Genomic DNA, 14142 nt, shown 5'->3' on the forward strand with positions numbered 1-14142 from the left:
GCTTGGTATTGGATGTGCTTCCTCTTTAATCAGGTCTATAGTATATTTAGTACTGCAACCAATTTGACGCTGTTTTTCGCGACGTTCTATTTTTTACCTTCATGTTTGTAATTAACCCCCTCCCCCTTACGATAATGGTCGATTCGGGCGCTGTAGGTATTGGTATTTAGCAAATAAATAAATAAGGTGCGAAACAAACACAATTTGATGTGTTTTTTTGTTTTCAAACACGGGATTAAAGAAAGTGGTGCCTCCATCATTTGGAGATCTTTTGAGACGGTAATGTGAATAACAGTATTTCTTACGACGGGTGCGTATTTGATGATGATTTGTTTTATATGTTGTGACGATTATTTTGTTATGTTTGTTTGTTGTAGTGATGATTATATTCATGCACTGGCGATACAGAGTTGGATATCTACATGTTCAGACTGTGCAATAAAGAGCTTGACAAAGAACGGGCCGTGGCACTCGCAATCGCTGCTACCGCAAAGCCCACGCGTGGCTGCCAAGATGCGTGGCGCACGGGTTCATGTGAACGCTGAGAACTGCTTCATTGTTGGCCGCTAAAAGCAACGCAGGTCGCTAAATTTAGGGCTGTTGTGCTTGAGAATCCCATGCGTCACGCATTTGATTCCGAACAGCGCCAGGTAACTTTTTAGGGCATTGGATGATGTCCATATCTACCGTCTTCCAAACCATCTTTGGGCTCAGGGTATGTGCTGCATCATGTGGTACAAGCTGGCTATAAAGAAGTCAGATACCAAGATTATGCCGCAAATTATGGGATATTACTGAAGAGTGCTAGTCGCACTAAACAAAAAATCCGAGGATACCTAAGCACTCATGAGTTGCGAACGCGAGAGCATTTATGTCCAACTGAACGCCACTGAGCGTTCATACGAGTTACAACCTCCTCACGGACAAGCGAGCGCGTTGGGTCGTTTAGCCACATGGCGAGTGTACTTGGATCTGTGACATTATGCCACCTTGCCCGACTGCCATAGAATCTAATGCGGACACTGCAGAGTGATCCGTGAGGAGTTTTGACGTCACCGCTTTGACGCTACCGGCGAGCTTGAAAACGGCAATTTCGGTCCGAGTAGCATGGTGTAATAAAGCAGAGTGCACAGGCGTGCTCCCTTGGGCGCACTGTTTTAGTCCAGCGGGTAAGACACTCGTCTTTTGAGCGTGGGGTCGTAGTCTCGACGGTCACTACCGCCAACGTTTTGCTTTCGAAATTATTGCGCCTTTTCTTGTGCATTAACTTCTTCACAGCTATTGACGAGGATAAGTGAGAACGCAGGTGAGAGCTTGCGAACAAGGAACGCGTGGACAACACCGGCCTCAGGGAGCGAGGATGATGTCGCGGTGATGCCCTCTCCCCTTGCCCGCCACATTTTGCACCAGCGCGGTGTTCCCTTTCTTCCACTCTGCTCCGTCGAGGCGCGCACGTGAAGTGGTGTCGCAGTCAATGGGAACTTAGGAGACGCTCTTCTGCCATAGAGGCCGTGTTTTTAGCTCAACCGGCCAGCTGATGCTTTCGCATCAATAAAGGGAATGCACATTTTAACGAACACATTGCCTCTCTGTCTACAGATTCCACCCCGAAAGAAGGCAGGTTCTACTACACCGACTACAAAAATTGTGTTATCGAGGATCTGGAGTATCGTGGGCATCGTAAGTACAAAAAAAAAAGAAGTAAGATTGCAGCAGATTGAACTAGTTGGAATCTGTATAAACTGAATGATTGTGTAAGTGCATAACGAGTTGAAACACGAAAACACGCTCGTACGTACACACGCGCGAGCACACACACGTACATGCGCGCCTGCAAGCGCACGCGCACACAATTTAAACACCGCGTTTACTGACTATTAGCAAGTAAAACAGACTCCTCGAAGGCATCATGGTTCGAGACGCAACTTGCGCAGACGTACTCCCGTGAGCAAAAGTACACGGACCACAGGGCCGCCGGAAGAACATAATTTTTCGTAATTAACATGCATAAACTTAAAATGATGAGTGCACCTGAAAATTCGTAATGTCAAGCTTTATCTGCAGTCTTTAATTTCAAGTTCCATACTCTGACAGAGCAGAAAATGAGTTTCATCGCGCAATCGCTGGTCCGCATACTTTTGCTCACGAGTGTTCGTAGCGCCGTTCGAATCCGCTCTGTCGGCAAGACGAGTTTACTTCCTTATTACCGTTCAGCCGCGGATGCGCGAACGCGAGCTTCCTGGTTCTCATTTTTCCTTTTCTCCACACGGCCGGCGCTGTCGCTGGCACGGATGCGCGGAACTGAGTGCCACCTGGTGGTGCTGCAAGGAACCTGCCGGCGCGCACATGGTGCTTGCTCTGCTCTGATTGGTTCGCGTATTCGCCATGGCAACAGCCTTCGCGATACCCGGCGACGTTCGCAAAGAAAAGCATCGCGTTTAAAAGAAGCGTGACCTGATTCCTAAATATTTTGTTTTGATAAACATTTCTGTGGGACTACTTGACATATCACAAGAGGACCATGGCCCTAGGGGACGCCAAGAATATGGCTATTCTCCCTTCAAGTCCTGCGTTCACAGTTGTGCAGACCATAGTACCAAAAGCACAATTATGCTTCGATGAAATTGTATTATATAAAATGTGCCGTAAGCATATTCGATTGGTCCTGTATAGAAATATGCGTAAAGCGTTTTAGCGACTCATGTCGGAATTCCGTCGTTAGGGCTTTTGCTCTTGTTATCAGCATGTCGTCTTCTAGCGCGTTTACTTCTTTCAAAGTTTCTGCCAGTGTGTTGTATCCAGCATATGAGTAAGTGGATTGATGGATGTTTTTTATGTGTGTTTGGCACGAAAAAGTATGCTAGATACGAAATAGTTGATGTTCTCACACCTGCCTCCCCTTGGGAGAGCCTATCGCATGACGTTCTGTCTTTTTATTATTTTCAGATTTTGTACATTGCGGCACAGTATGTCGAAATACGTACGCAGTGCCCTATCTTTAAAGTTGACAAAACTATGGCTTTAACGATTTTGATTATGGGAAGTTGCGCAGAAGGGGAATTTGTACGGTAGAATTAAAAAAAAATTAATTATGGGGTTTTACGTGCCAAAACCACTTTCTGATTATGAGGCACGCCGTAGTGGAGGACTCCGGAAATTTCGACCACCTGGGGTTCTTTAACGTGCACCTAAATCTAAGTACACGGGTACGGTAAAATTTAATAGGCGCTTGATGAAGATAGAAACATTCGGTACAGACTAACCTGGTTGCGTCAGCGGACGATGCAAAGCAGAGGATGTTGTACGCTGCAGAGCGCGGCGAGAATTGGTGTTTAGAAAAGCGGAAGCGAACGGAAGGCTAATGCTGCGCTGCGGCTGATTGCTACGACTCCACGTAGATCTAAATGTTGACAAAGTGGAAGGAAAAGCGCGCCAATGATCACCCAAACTCTACGCTCTATAGCTCTATCCGAATGGCACTAACCACAATGGCAAGGGCCAAACTTAGGTTTACGGGAAATGATTACGATCCCCAAATTCTGGCGGTAGTGCCGTCTAAACAAGCAGCCAGTATTTGCAGCCTACTACCTCAGAGATATCGTAGTGCGGAGGGCTTGCAGCCCTCGTTACCAACTCTAGAAGTCGATATACGAAGACGCAAGCTTTTGCCGGCACATCGCCCCCCAAAATAATTTTGCGTTGGCCATATTGGTCTCATTTGGTAAAAAGATCGAATTTTATGGCCGAAATCTTTCAATACAACACTTGGCACTGCTACGTGCCTTCCTTTAAAGAACAAGAGGTGAATTAGCAGTCGTCTTACTCATTGATGATGATGATGATGACGATGATGATGATAATTTAGTCACATCTCCTTCGAAATGCGGCGGTGAATGATTTTTACCTAGCCTGCAGGAGGTAATAAGGCAGGCCATGCATGCTTTACAATCTAGCATTCTGCCTCGATCTCATTTATCTTTGTTTTTCTGTTCCTGAAAACTTATATATCTACCATTCCCCGTTACCAATGTCCGTAACTATCTGCTCCTATCAATCTCTTCCCTTCCTTTATTTGCCCACCAATACCTTAAATATATGTCTGATAAAGCGAAAGGAGAGAAGGAAGCTGGTGTCATTCTTCATCCGATCCGAACCCAGTAGGGTTACTGTATAGGATCCCTTTAGGGAGCCAGAGTTGCGCGAAGGTACCTGATGTTGGGTTTCGAACTTATGCGAGAAATCCCCTCTTCGTACACGTAGGATAGGATAGCTAAACTTTGTTGAAAGAATAATAAGAATGATAGCTAATGGTCGGGGCCCCTACTCCAGGGCTCCGCTGGCTCTTACCATCTTCTAAGCTCTCTGTGTCAGCTTGAGCGGGTCGTCAGTGGCCTTCATCCCTGTAGGATGTGACGTGTGTGCGATGTAACATGTGTAGGTTCGTGTAAGTGCCTGTCTGGAGCCTACGCCAGGCAGCGACATCCTCTGTATTTAGATGTTGATTGTGTGGTGGATATCGAAAGCGACTTCCTCTATGGTAGTTCACAATGGCTGAATATTCGAGGTCGACAGGATCCATGTCATCTGTAGCCGGTGTGATGAGTGCTCGCTTATGCACGAATACTCGAGCTGCTCTGCCGGCACGCAGGTTACCCATGATGCCAGTGTGGCCCGTTATCAAGATGATGGTTTTGGTGGTGATGTGCTCAGTGTCCTCCTTGAGTATTTGGGCTCGGACTTGTGCAGCAGGTCTTCCAATTCTCCCCTGTAGGAAGTTGCGGCAGGTCTGTTGGGAATCCCTGAGGATCGTCAGTGGCTTGTTTGCGTGTTGGCCTTCACGGATGGCTAACGCGATGGCCAGCTCTTCGGCTTCTGTGATCATGCAGGGGCCTGTCGATGCTCGGTAGCTGCGCTGGGCTACGGGTGGGCGTGCTGGCGGCGGCGGCGGTGGTGGACGGAATTGCGGCGTTACAGGGCCCTGGCGCGGTCGTGGAGGGGGACCTTGACTGCGGGCGACGGCGGCGTAGGTCATCGCTTCTGGCTGGGGCTGCGATGATTCTGGTTGTACCTCGGGAACTCCGAGCGATCGCTGGATTTCTTCTTTGACAATTTCGGCGATTAAGGCCGCTTGAGCTTGCAATGAAGGGAAGATTCTTTGAAGCTCCTCTCGTACGACTGCCCGGATGGTCTCGCGCAGGTCGTCGGTGGCTATTGATTGAACTCCAGCGTAGCTTGTTGGCTTGGTGCGTCGGTCGAATTGCCGGTTCCGCGATTCCAGTGTCGTCTCGATGCTCATCGCCTCACGAAGAAACTCGTCGGCGGACTTCGGTGGGCTTCTTACCATTCCGGCGAAAAGTTCTTCCTTTACACCACGCATCAGTAGGCGCACTTTCTTCTCCTCGGACATTTCCGGGTCGGCGTGGCGGAACAGACTGCTCATTTCGTCAGTGAAGATCATGATCGTCTCATTCGGCAGCTGCACCCTGGTCTCCAGTAGAGCTTGCGCTCGCTCTTTTCGCACGACGCTTGTAAATGTTCGCAGGAAGCCGCTTGGGAACAGGTCCCACGTCGTCAAGGTGGCTTCTCGATTCTCGAACCACGTCCTGGCGGCGTCTTGCAATGCGAAATAGACATGTCGCAGCTTGTCGTCACTTGCCCAGCTGTTAAACGTAGCGACCCTCTCATAGGTTTCCAGCCAGCTTTCCGGGTCCTCAAATGTGGAACCGCGGAACGTCGGTGGTTCTCTGGGCTGCTGTAGCACGATGGGGGACGCTGGGGCTGCCATTGGGGTTGCCTTGGCCACAATCTTCTTGGTCTTCTCAGGTAGAAGTCCGTGCTCCGGGGGCAGCTGTTGAAGACGGCGGCTTGCTCCATGGTCCGGGATTACAGTGGTGTTCTCTTTGCGGTCCGGGCTTGGATCACGGCTTGTCGGGGGCGTCCGGTACATGGACGAAAAACACCTCCACCAGATGTCACGTGGCAGAGGCGTTGAAGAACACAGTAGGAACACTGTGAAAAACAAAACTAGCTTTTATTGGGCTAACCTGTGCCCACGAAGACAGGCTACACTTAAAGCACAACGATAGCGGCGAACACAGTCGGCGATCGTCGGAAATCTGATCAACGGGTCAAGCGCGTCGGCTTTTATACATCAATCGTCGAATGTTCCAGCCTAATCGTTGGGACCCGCGTGCCTTCCACAAAGTTCTACACCATTTGCGTCAGGCGATGAAATCAGATAACATAAGGTTCGGCGATAACAGACAGCGGATAGAAGCATCGAAAACTTTCTAGAAACTTCGGATACATGCAGGTGCGTCCCGCGCTGTGCGATAACATTTGTTAGGCGGTGAAACGTGGTCGGCCGATAAAGATAAGTACACGTGTCATTATTGCTGCTCTACATATGACACTAGGGAAGATAACCGATGGTGAATAATTGTTACGGACTGGATTCCAAGGGAGGGAAAGCGTAGCGGGGGGCGGCAGAAAGTTAGGCTAACCGGGCGCCATTGAAAGACCTGTCTAACCCAGACGACGCACCGACAGAACCACTGAACTACACTGAAACTCTACAATATTACAGAGATACCAGGAGACACTTCCCTCCACCACATAATTCCCTTAATCGAGAAGATGCCATCGCGTGGCGACAGCTTCAAGCTAATTCATTTCCCTGCCTCTTTTATCGTCACCTCTTCCACCCCACACAATATCCCTCATCTGTCCCTATTGTGGAGCAAAGCCCACAGTATATCATTGCACCTGGGAGTGCCCGCAACCTCCGGGCTACTCCCCTATTCCTTCACCTTCCCCTTCCTCCTGGGAGACTGCGCTGACCAGCTCCGACCCGCAAGAGCAGCGACGGCTGATCCGGCGGGCACGCGGAGTGGCGCGAGCCAATGGAGCCCTGAACTAAGAACTCCACCCCGCGAGGAAGTCGCCCAAACTCATGATAAATAAATGTTTTCTCTCTCTCTCTCTTTAGGTGGGAGGATGAGATTAAGCAGTTTGCAGGGACGACATGGCCACAGTTAGTGTATGACCGAGGTAGTTGGAGAAGTATGGGAGAGGCCTTTGACCTGCCGTGGACGTAGCCAGGCTGATGATGATGACGATGATGATGATGATGACATATGAGACTAGATCGATGACACTGTCAATATATGTGCTATCTCCTGAAAATACTGCCATAAAGTGAGGGTAAATTTTCTGGTGTTCAATGTACCATTCGAGACATGAGGATAAGTGCCGTGAGCTTCCCGACGCAGCTGGTGAGTGCTATAAACCGATATGTTGCCAGTTCCAGCGGTGACTTCCCTGCTTTTAGCATCGGTAACAGGCGGCTGCGTTTCCATTCCTGTAGAACGACGCTATCTTGCCATGAACAATTACAAAGGTTGAGAAGTTCTCGTCGTGCTTTTCGACCTAGGTGGCGCAACGCAGTATATGTTATTCGATCGGGCCCTGGTTAAGACGAGCAGCTGCATAGCGCCATAGCAGCTTCTAACTCTTCCATAGGGAATGGAGCGTCCATACTTGTATCTCGTGGACCTATAATGTTGCCTAAAACAATGTGAGCGAGTAAAACTGTCTCACCGACGACTTTCACACACAATTTCTCTGCAACGTCTATCTAAGGGCGGTTTTGATAAGGAGCAACGGCGTTAGAAGGCAGGGCATCGTTGGTGGGGACATGAACGAAGACCCGGTAGGGTACGCCACGCACGAGACTGTGGGTTACATGGGTGAAGTGATTCGCAAAAGGATTTGCATTTTGGATCCGCTAGCTTATCCATTCAATGCTACGCCTTCTTTTGCATGGGATGAGCTACTCTGAGATGAAGATTTGACTTCGTGCGCCTGTACCTCCTTTCAGCTTGGCGACATAGTGCACAAAGCCTTTCCAAAACAATGTCGTACTCTGAACACCTCGGTTGAATGTGTGAAGCAACCCATACAGTCTTGTATTTCCTTCGAAATTATGTCTTCTAACCTGCTTGCGAAATATCTCGTGCATGTGTATTCTGCAATATCGTAAAAGGCTGATCAGTTGATTTGGCGAGGTACAAACGGTAATGAGTCATCGAATGAGCCATCGGTAAGTAGCCATCGGTATTTGTCCATCGATTCTCACATAGGTTGGAATATGATCACTTGCATGGGTTTCAATATCAGATGTTGCTGCTTGTCGGTGAGACGAGCGGTCCCTAACCATTTTCTTCCATACTGCAGTGTCCTTACTAATGAAAGGGCATTCCATTTAGAAGGCATCGTGAGGGCCGCTGGAGTTAGTGCACTTCAGCAGGGTGCCTTCGAACGTGTTAGTGGTGCGAGTCTAGTGCATCGAGAACACACACTAGTGCTTCTGCATACACTACTCACATGAACTCATTTCATGAGCTTCTAGCACTGAAGCGGGTTTGGTATAAAGGGGCGAACTGCGTGTGGGAAGTGGCCCAACTTTACATGTGATGGGACGGATTCGCCCTTAAATATGATCTTTACGCACCGTGACGCGCCCAGACGAAACGCGTTTGTGATAGTGTTTTCTGTAGCTGGCTTGATTAAGACTGATAGATCGGAGTTGGCAGTGGTCTTCTAAAGATGGTAAATTACGCCAGTACTGGCTCCTTTGCCGAGCGGAATATGAGGGCAGGCTTCCATTCCGCCAAGTTCCATGACCTCGCCCAAAGAACACAACGCAGCTGTATGCTCTATGTCAATCGCTAGGACGTTCTGACAAGTGTTTACTCTGATGCCTTTGGTTTCATCAGGAACCAGCGCCCCTAGATGTGCAGACAGGGTTTTCCTGTTGAGGCGTCTCAGGTTGTCAATAGCGAAACTCGGAGCGACAAGCATGGTGAGTAGCTGGGTATCCCGCGATCTCATTGTGGACGCACTTGAATTCGGTGATGTGCTGAGAAACTTTCTCTCTGCTTAAGATTCTTCACTGCTGACATAGTACTGGTGTCGGCGCTATCAGTGTCGCTCTCAGCGCCGTTGCACTTCCTGGAGGCAGCTGGCGAGGGAACTGCCAAGTCCGGTGGACGCGCGTGAGACTCCATCTCCATCGCAACTAAGCAGGAAACGGCAATTCACCGGCAAACCCTAAGAAATTCACAAAACGAGTAGAACTGGAAGATTGGGCCTTCTACCTGAAAAGCACTTCGTTTAGTTCCAGTTTTCATTCAATCGAACATAAATATGCTCATGACTTTTGCAAATGTCTGCTTATTGCATGTTTAGTTTATTGCTTTAATATATGTATTTCTGAATACCTCACGTGCTATCAGGAGAGCATTGGGTAAGGGAGAATGTAGTTACATCAGCGTAAATCAAAAGCAATCAACGCGGCAAAACAAAAAGCATCGCGTGACAAAAGCGCTATCGCACAACGCAATGAACCGCAGCTTCGAACTACAGCCAGAAAAAAATACGCACGGGAAGATGTTAGTAAATATTACACGAACGTCGCTGCACCATGGAGTAAGAATACACACGTGGAAATGGCGATGTCAATTTGCTGAATTACCACAGCGTCCAGTGGAAGGAAAAAAGGACAGACAGGAATCAAAACTTAGCGGTCAACAAATCAACTCAGCCATCTACAATAAGCCGCTGGTCGACAGACAATGGATGGTGTGGGAAGTCCACAAATGATTTGTCTATGCAAACTAATTAATAAACTTGCGATAAGTCTAGAATGTATATCTTACAAATCAACGGATGAAGATATTCAAAGTAGAGGAAAATATGTTCGATGCAGAGCTGAAAAGTTGCCTAAGATACAGCTTGTGAAAATCATCCGCAGCAAATGCAACGAGACGCAGCGCCCATGTTGGCATCTTGCTCGGTGTGCCTTCTACGGCCGCCTCTACGGGCACCAGAGCACTCGGCTATCAGAGCCTCCTTGGGTTAGCGGGGAGCGTCCACTGGATAAAACTTTGTTGCTGGGGAGTGGGCCGAAGGGGACGGCCGGAGCAAAACCTGGCGACCTGCGTCACCTCGGAAGCCATGGAAAGCATAATTTCACATAGCAATTACTAGAGGGAACTGTGGCGCTGCGATCGTTCAGCCGCCATGAGAATGATGGTTAGTCCTGGATTTGTCTGATCTTCGTACTTGTGGCTTCAGGCGTTTCTGTGGCGTCGTTTATTATGCGTTATCTCGTTCATTGACCCAAATTTTGAAGCAATCAATATCGTTTTTTAATGCAAAAGGCGATAAAAGTCTGCGAACGCGCACAATCACTGCTAATTGCAGCGGTTCCCCTTGTCTATGGATCCGTGGCACGTTGGGTTCAGTATCAGGTTTTCGTCCTAGAAGTCTTTGTTTGAATCCTAGCGTCAGACTATTTCTATCATGTTTATTTAATTATGAAGTCGTTTAAAGCCAAGAGGAGAAAGTTTAGACAAATTCCTGTGCTGTCCAGCAATCTCATCCTGGCATAACCGCCCTGCTTGCATTAGCGCTAAAGTTGCCTCTGTTACTTGTGTGAAACTCTACAAGGGGGCACCGCTGTGCGCCGTGGGCATAGAACAGGAATACTGTGCCGCACTGTTAGCGTCGGCAGTATCAATGAACGACCAATCGATTAAAGGTACAACGGCTCAGCGATTAATGGTCATCGATGTCAAAATTTCATTTATTTCACTGCTTCGAGTACCCATGTTCGATTAATCGTTTTCTAGAGTTCGACAGGAGTGGCTCGAAAATTTTGCAATCGCACTAGAATGGTGGCGCACGCGCAGTGACTGTGCAGCTGTGGTAGAGCGATTGTCGACTGTTTTTGCGAGACCCGACAGAAGCCGAGTCAAGCGCTTCCCCTCTCTTCCCCCACACGTCACCACGCCGTCCGAAGCCGGATGCCAAAAATGTCCTCGCAATTCGTGGCGTAGTATAGAAACCCCGTCGGTGATCGTCGTGTGCCTCCCAGTCAACCAAAGACGTGGCACACCATTCGCACTGGTTTGGAGCATGCAGTCAACATAGCGATAGAGTTTATGTCGATTCAGACAAATCTATCTCGGGAATCCGCTCAAGAATCCCTAAGGCATCAATACTAACCCAAAAAACAGATGAAATATTCGATGAATTGAGGTAAAAGTAGGACAGAGTTAGACTCCTTCAGGAGATTCAAGCACTAGTCAGATGACGAAGGCACTCATTACAAGTTTGTCACTTACTTGTACTCAACCTCTTCTAATAAATAAGTAAACTCATTGAATTAGAAGACCCCAGAAAATTCTGCTTACACAGTTCTATCTTATTTTTAGCAAGAACTCGATGACGTTACCTTTGACAACGACGCCGGCAGTCACAAGGCTTCCTTTTTTTCCCCTCTGCGCCGCTCGCGCTGTCGCGCTTCCGTAGTTTCATTATATCGTAGTGCTGGGCTGGTTTTTCTGGCTCGTGAAGCTCACACAAGCTGCAAGTAGCGGAGAATGCCACATCCATGCGACATCGCGGAAGAACCCAGCGGTACACTTCACCGAGAGCAGTTTTCACTCGTTTGCGTTATCGCTAACAAGGTTTGTGAAATAGTATTTTAGCAGTATACATCGACTTAGCATCTACCATTAGTGTCCCTTTAAATGTGTATTTGAAGCAGTGTATATTACATCAAATTTGTACGCACTATAAGTATTATTAGCTGCAGTATACAAAGCTGTCATGTCGCTTTCTATTGCTGAGTTGAGGAGCTGTAAAATTTTCGGAAACAAAAGATTTTGTAAGCGTGTAAACATTTTGCAATATTCAAGAATTTGCATTGAAGACTCACGACAAAAACTGAAAATTCGCTTGTGCAGTTACTAGACTCTAGCTTTCATTCTTAAACGCAACACACTTTATCAAAATTAGAGCAATTATTGGTGAAAAAACGAAACTCACTGACGCTTACGATACTTGCAAATCCTGAAATACCAGTGCGGCTATATATGTGTTTTCATTTCGTAATATATTGAGGCAAAATTTTAAAGAGTCAGGCAGCAGAATCGGCAATCATGAAAAAATCTGGTCTGCGGGTCAGGCGCGTCGGCTTTTACAGTAACATTACTCGTTGAAGGTTCCAGTGTAATCGCTAGTGCCGCTTGGCTGACAGAAAGTACTGCATAATTCGTGTTGCGCATACAATCATATTGCAAAAGAATCACAAACCGTGACCACGCAAACAAGTACGAACGAGAGCTGACGCGAGCGGGCGATAGTACGAAACGAACGGTCTAGCTTAGACAAGCTTCAACTACGCATCGAGCAGTCGGGTGGGTCTGCATAAAGCCAGTTTCACGCGCGCATGTCGTCTAAGGGGCTGTTTTCATTGGTCTACGCCGTTCGCTGCTCGTGTCTTTCATCTGCCGCTCCGCGTTCGCTATTTCATCTTTCGCTTTTGTGGTCGTTCGCTTAGTTATGCCACCGCCGGTGTAGACACTCGCTGCAGGAACGGGCCATCAAGAGCTGCGCTATGAAAAATGATTGATCCGTCCCCACGTATTCATATACGGGGTCACCAGCTAAAGCAACCTCCTAAGAAACGCCGTCGCACATTGCGGACTCTCTCAATAATATCGCAAATTCCCCTTCGATTTGCTGATAAGTTGCCGTAATAAGGTCCAGGAAAACATTCCCAGTTAACCTTCAGAGCTTCCTGGCCTTCGTCTAGCTTTTACATGAGCGTTTCGGAATATTTTAGTACAGGGAAGCCACGAAGCTCCACATCGAGATATTGTATGTTCCGGTAGAGGACTTTCTAATATAAAAATGACGAAGTGAGTGCGATTCACCTAAGCTCATTCCAGCCTCACTGCCAGCCTATGGCAAGTGATTTCAGTGCTCGAAACCTTCACTTCTCTTTCTTTTTGATTTTTTTTATTTGGAATGATACCAATCTGCACAGCTAGTACGCATATACTAAGTGCACCTTCTGTGGACGGTATTAAATGCTCACCTTGTGCAAAGTGCAATTTGCTTTACACGTGCCTTAATATGCCAAAGTAAAGGTTTGAGGGAGCTTTTTTGTTGTGTTGTGACACGTGTGAGTGTAGCTGGTTTCCTGCCTTGATCACTGTTGCGGTGCATGTACTTTCCAGGAAGTCTCAAAAGAGAGTTACTGATGAACGCGAAATTGCCTGCAGCTGTTCTCGCACATTACAGAATTTTTCGGCAACATTTAATTCTGTGTATCTTTCAGTAGCGAAAATGTCATGTTTTTATTTTCTTTGTATCTATTGAGAACTTTGGCTTTCGACAGATTGTATTGTATCTAATCGCACTTGCTTTGATCATGTCTTTCTTGCAAGAGTGCGTGCTTTGGACAAGAATGGCGCTGAAGGATTCTGTTCCACAACATTGCATTGACCAATTTGTGGACACTTGCGGCGCTGAGGTTCCCGAGCACAGCAGAGCCCTTTGCAACGATAATGAAGGCGACTACTAGGTGTTAGTACTGATAAGCTATTTCAGGATTAAATCATAATACAAATCTGTCCTGCGGAACTTCACAATGTGGTGGAAGTGTCGTGAAAGAAAGGAAAGATGGCCATCCACTCGAATACAGCACGACGAAGCTTCGTGCCACGTTCGGATGAATGACAATTTTCCCTTTCTTAATAATATAGGAAGTGACAACCAGCAATTATCATACGCTTCATCGAATAAATGTATGTTTTATGACCAGTTTGCCGTCGTATTATTTATGGCTTTGCCCACTGTATATTTCCACAAACTTACAGTTTCCAGTTTTCTTGATTTTTATGTGGTGAGCTTTTTATGCGTATTGCTTACCCTTTCTTGAAACAACTGTGGCTGGTAAGGCAATTATATGTCTCTAGTTTCTGTGTAAGTCTATCGTAAGAAATAACCGGCACATCCATACTTAGAAGGTGATTGAGATTGTTGATGCGATTTGGAAAATATATTATAATGGATGTGTAATTAGTAATTTTATTATTGTTATGATAAATATTATGAAGAGGGGAACATACCACGTGGTGCAGATATGGTCGCCCAAACTGGCGCCAAAGAGTTTTGGAAGTTCGGCATATACGCACTGACCCATATCCAGTGACCCAAGTTGGTGTCAAAATGTTTAGTGAAAAGGAGTACATACCCAGGGGCGTATACCTAGTGGTACGTACCATT

General features: G+C 47.2%; 1 protein-coding gene across 1 annotated transcript in view; it reads left to right on the forward strand.

Moving 5' to 3' along the window:
* The window catches only part of LOC129382364 (uncharacterized), a 37285-nt gene extending 23607 nt beyond the window's left edge, over positions 1-13678 (forward strand). The window contains exons 4-5 of the mRNA XM_055066247.2: positions 1600-1680; positions 13302-13678. Of these exons, the coding sequence (XP_054922222.1) occupies positions 1600-1680; positions 13302-13438 (218 nt within the window). The 3' untranslated portion in view covers positions 13439-13678. The remainder of the gene's footprint in view (positions 1-1599; positions 1681-13301) is intronic.
* Positions 13679-14142: the final 464 nt, after the last annotated feature.

This window comes from Dermacentor andersoni, chromosome 6, assembly GCF_023375885.2.
Source record: "Dermacentor andersoni chromosome 6, qqDerAnde1_hic_scaffold, whole genome shotgun sequence".
Lineage (NCBI taxonomy): Eukaryota > Metazoa > Arthropoda > Arachnida > Ixodida > Ixodidae > Dermacentor > Dermacentor andersoni.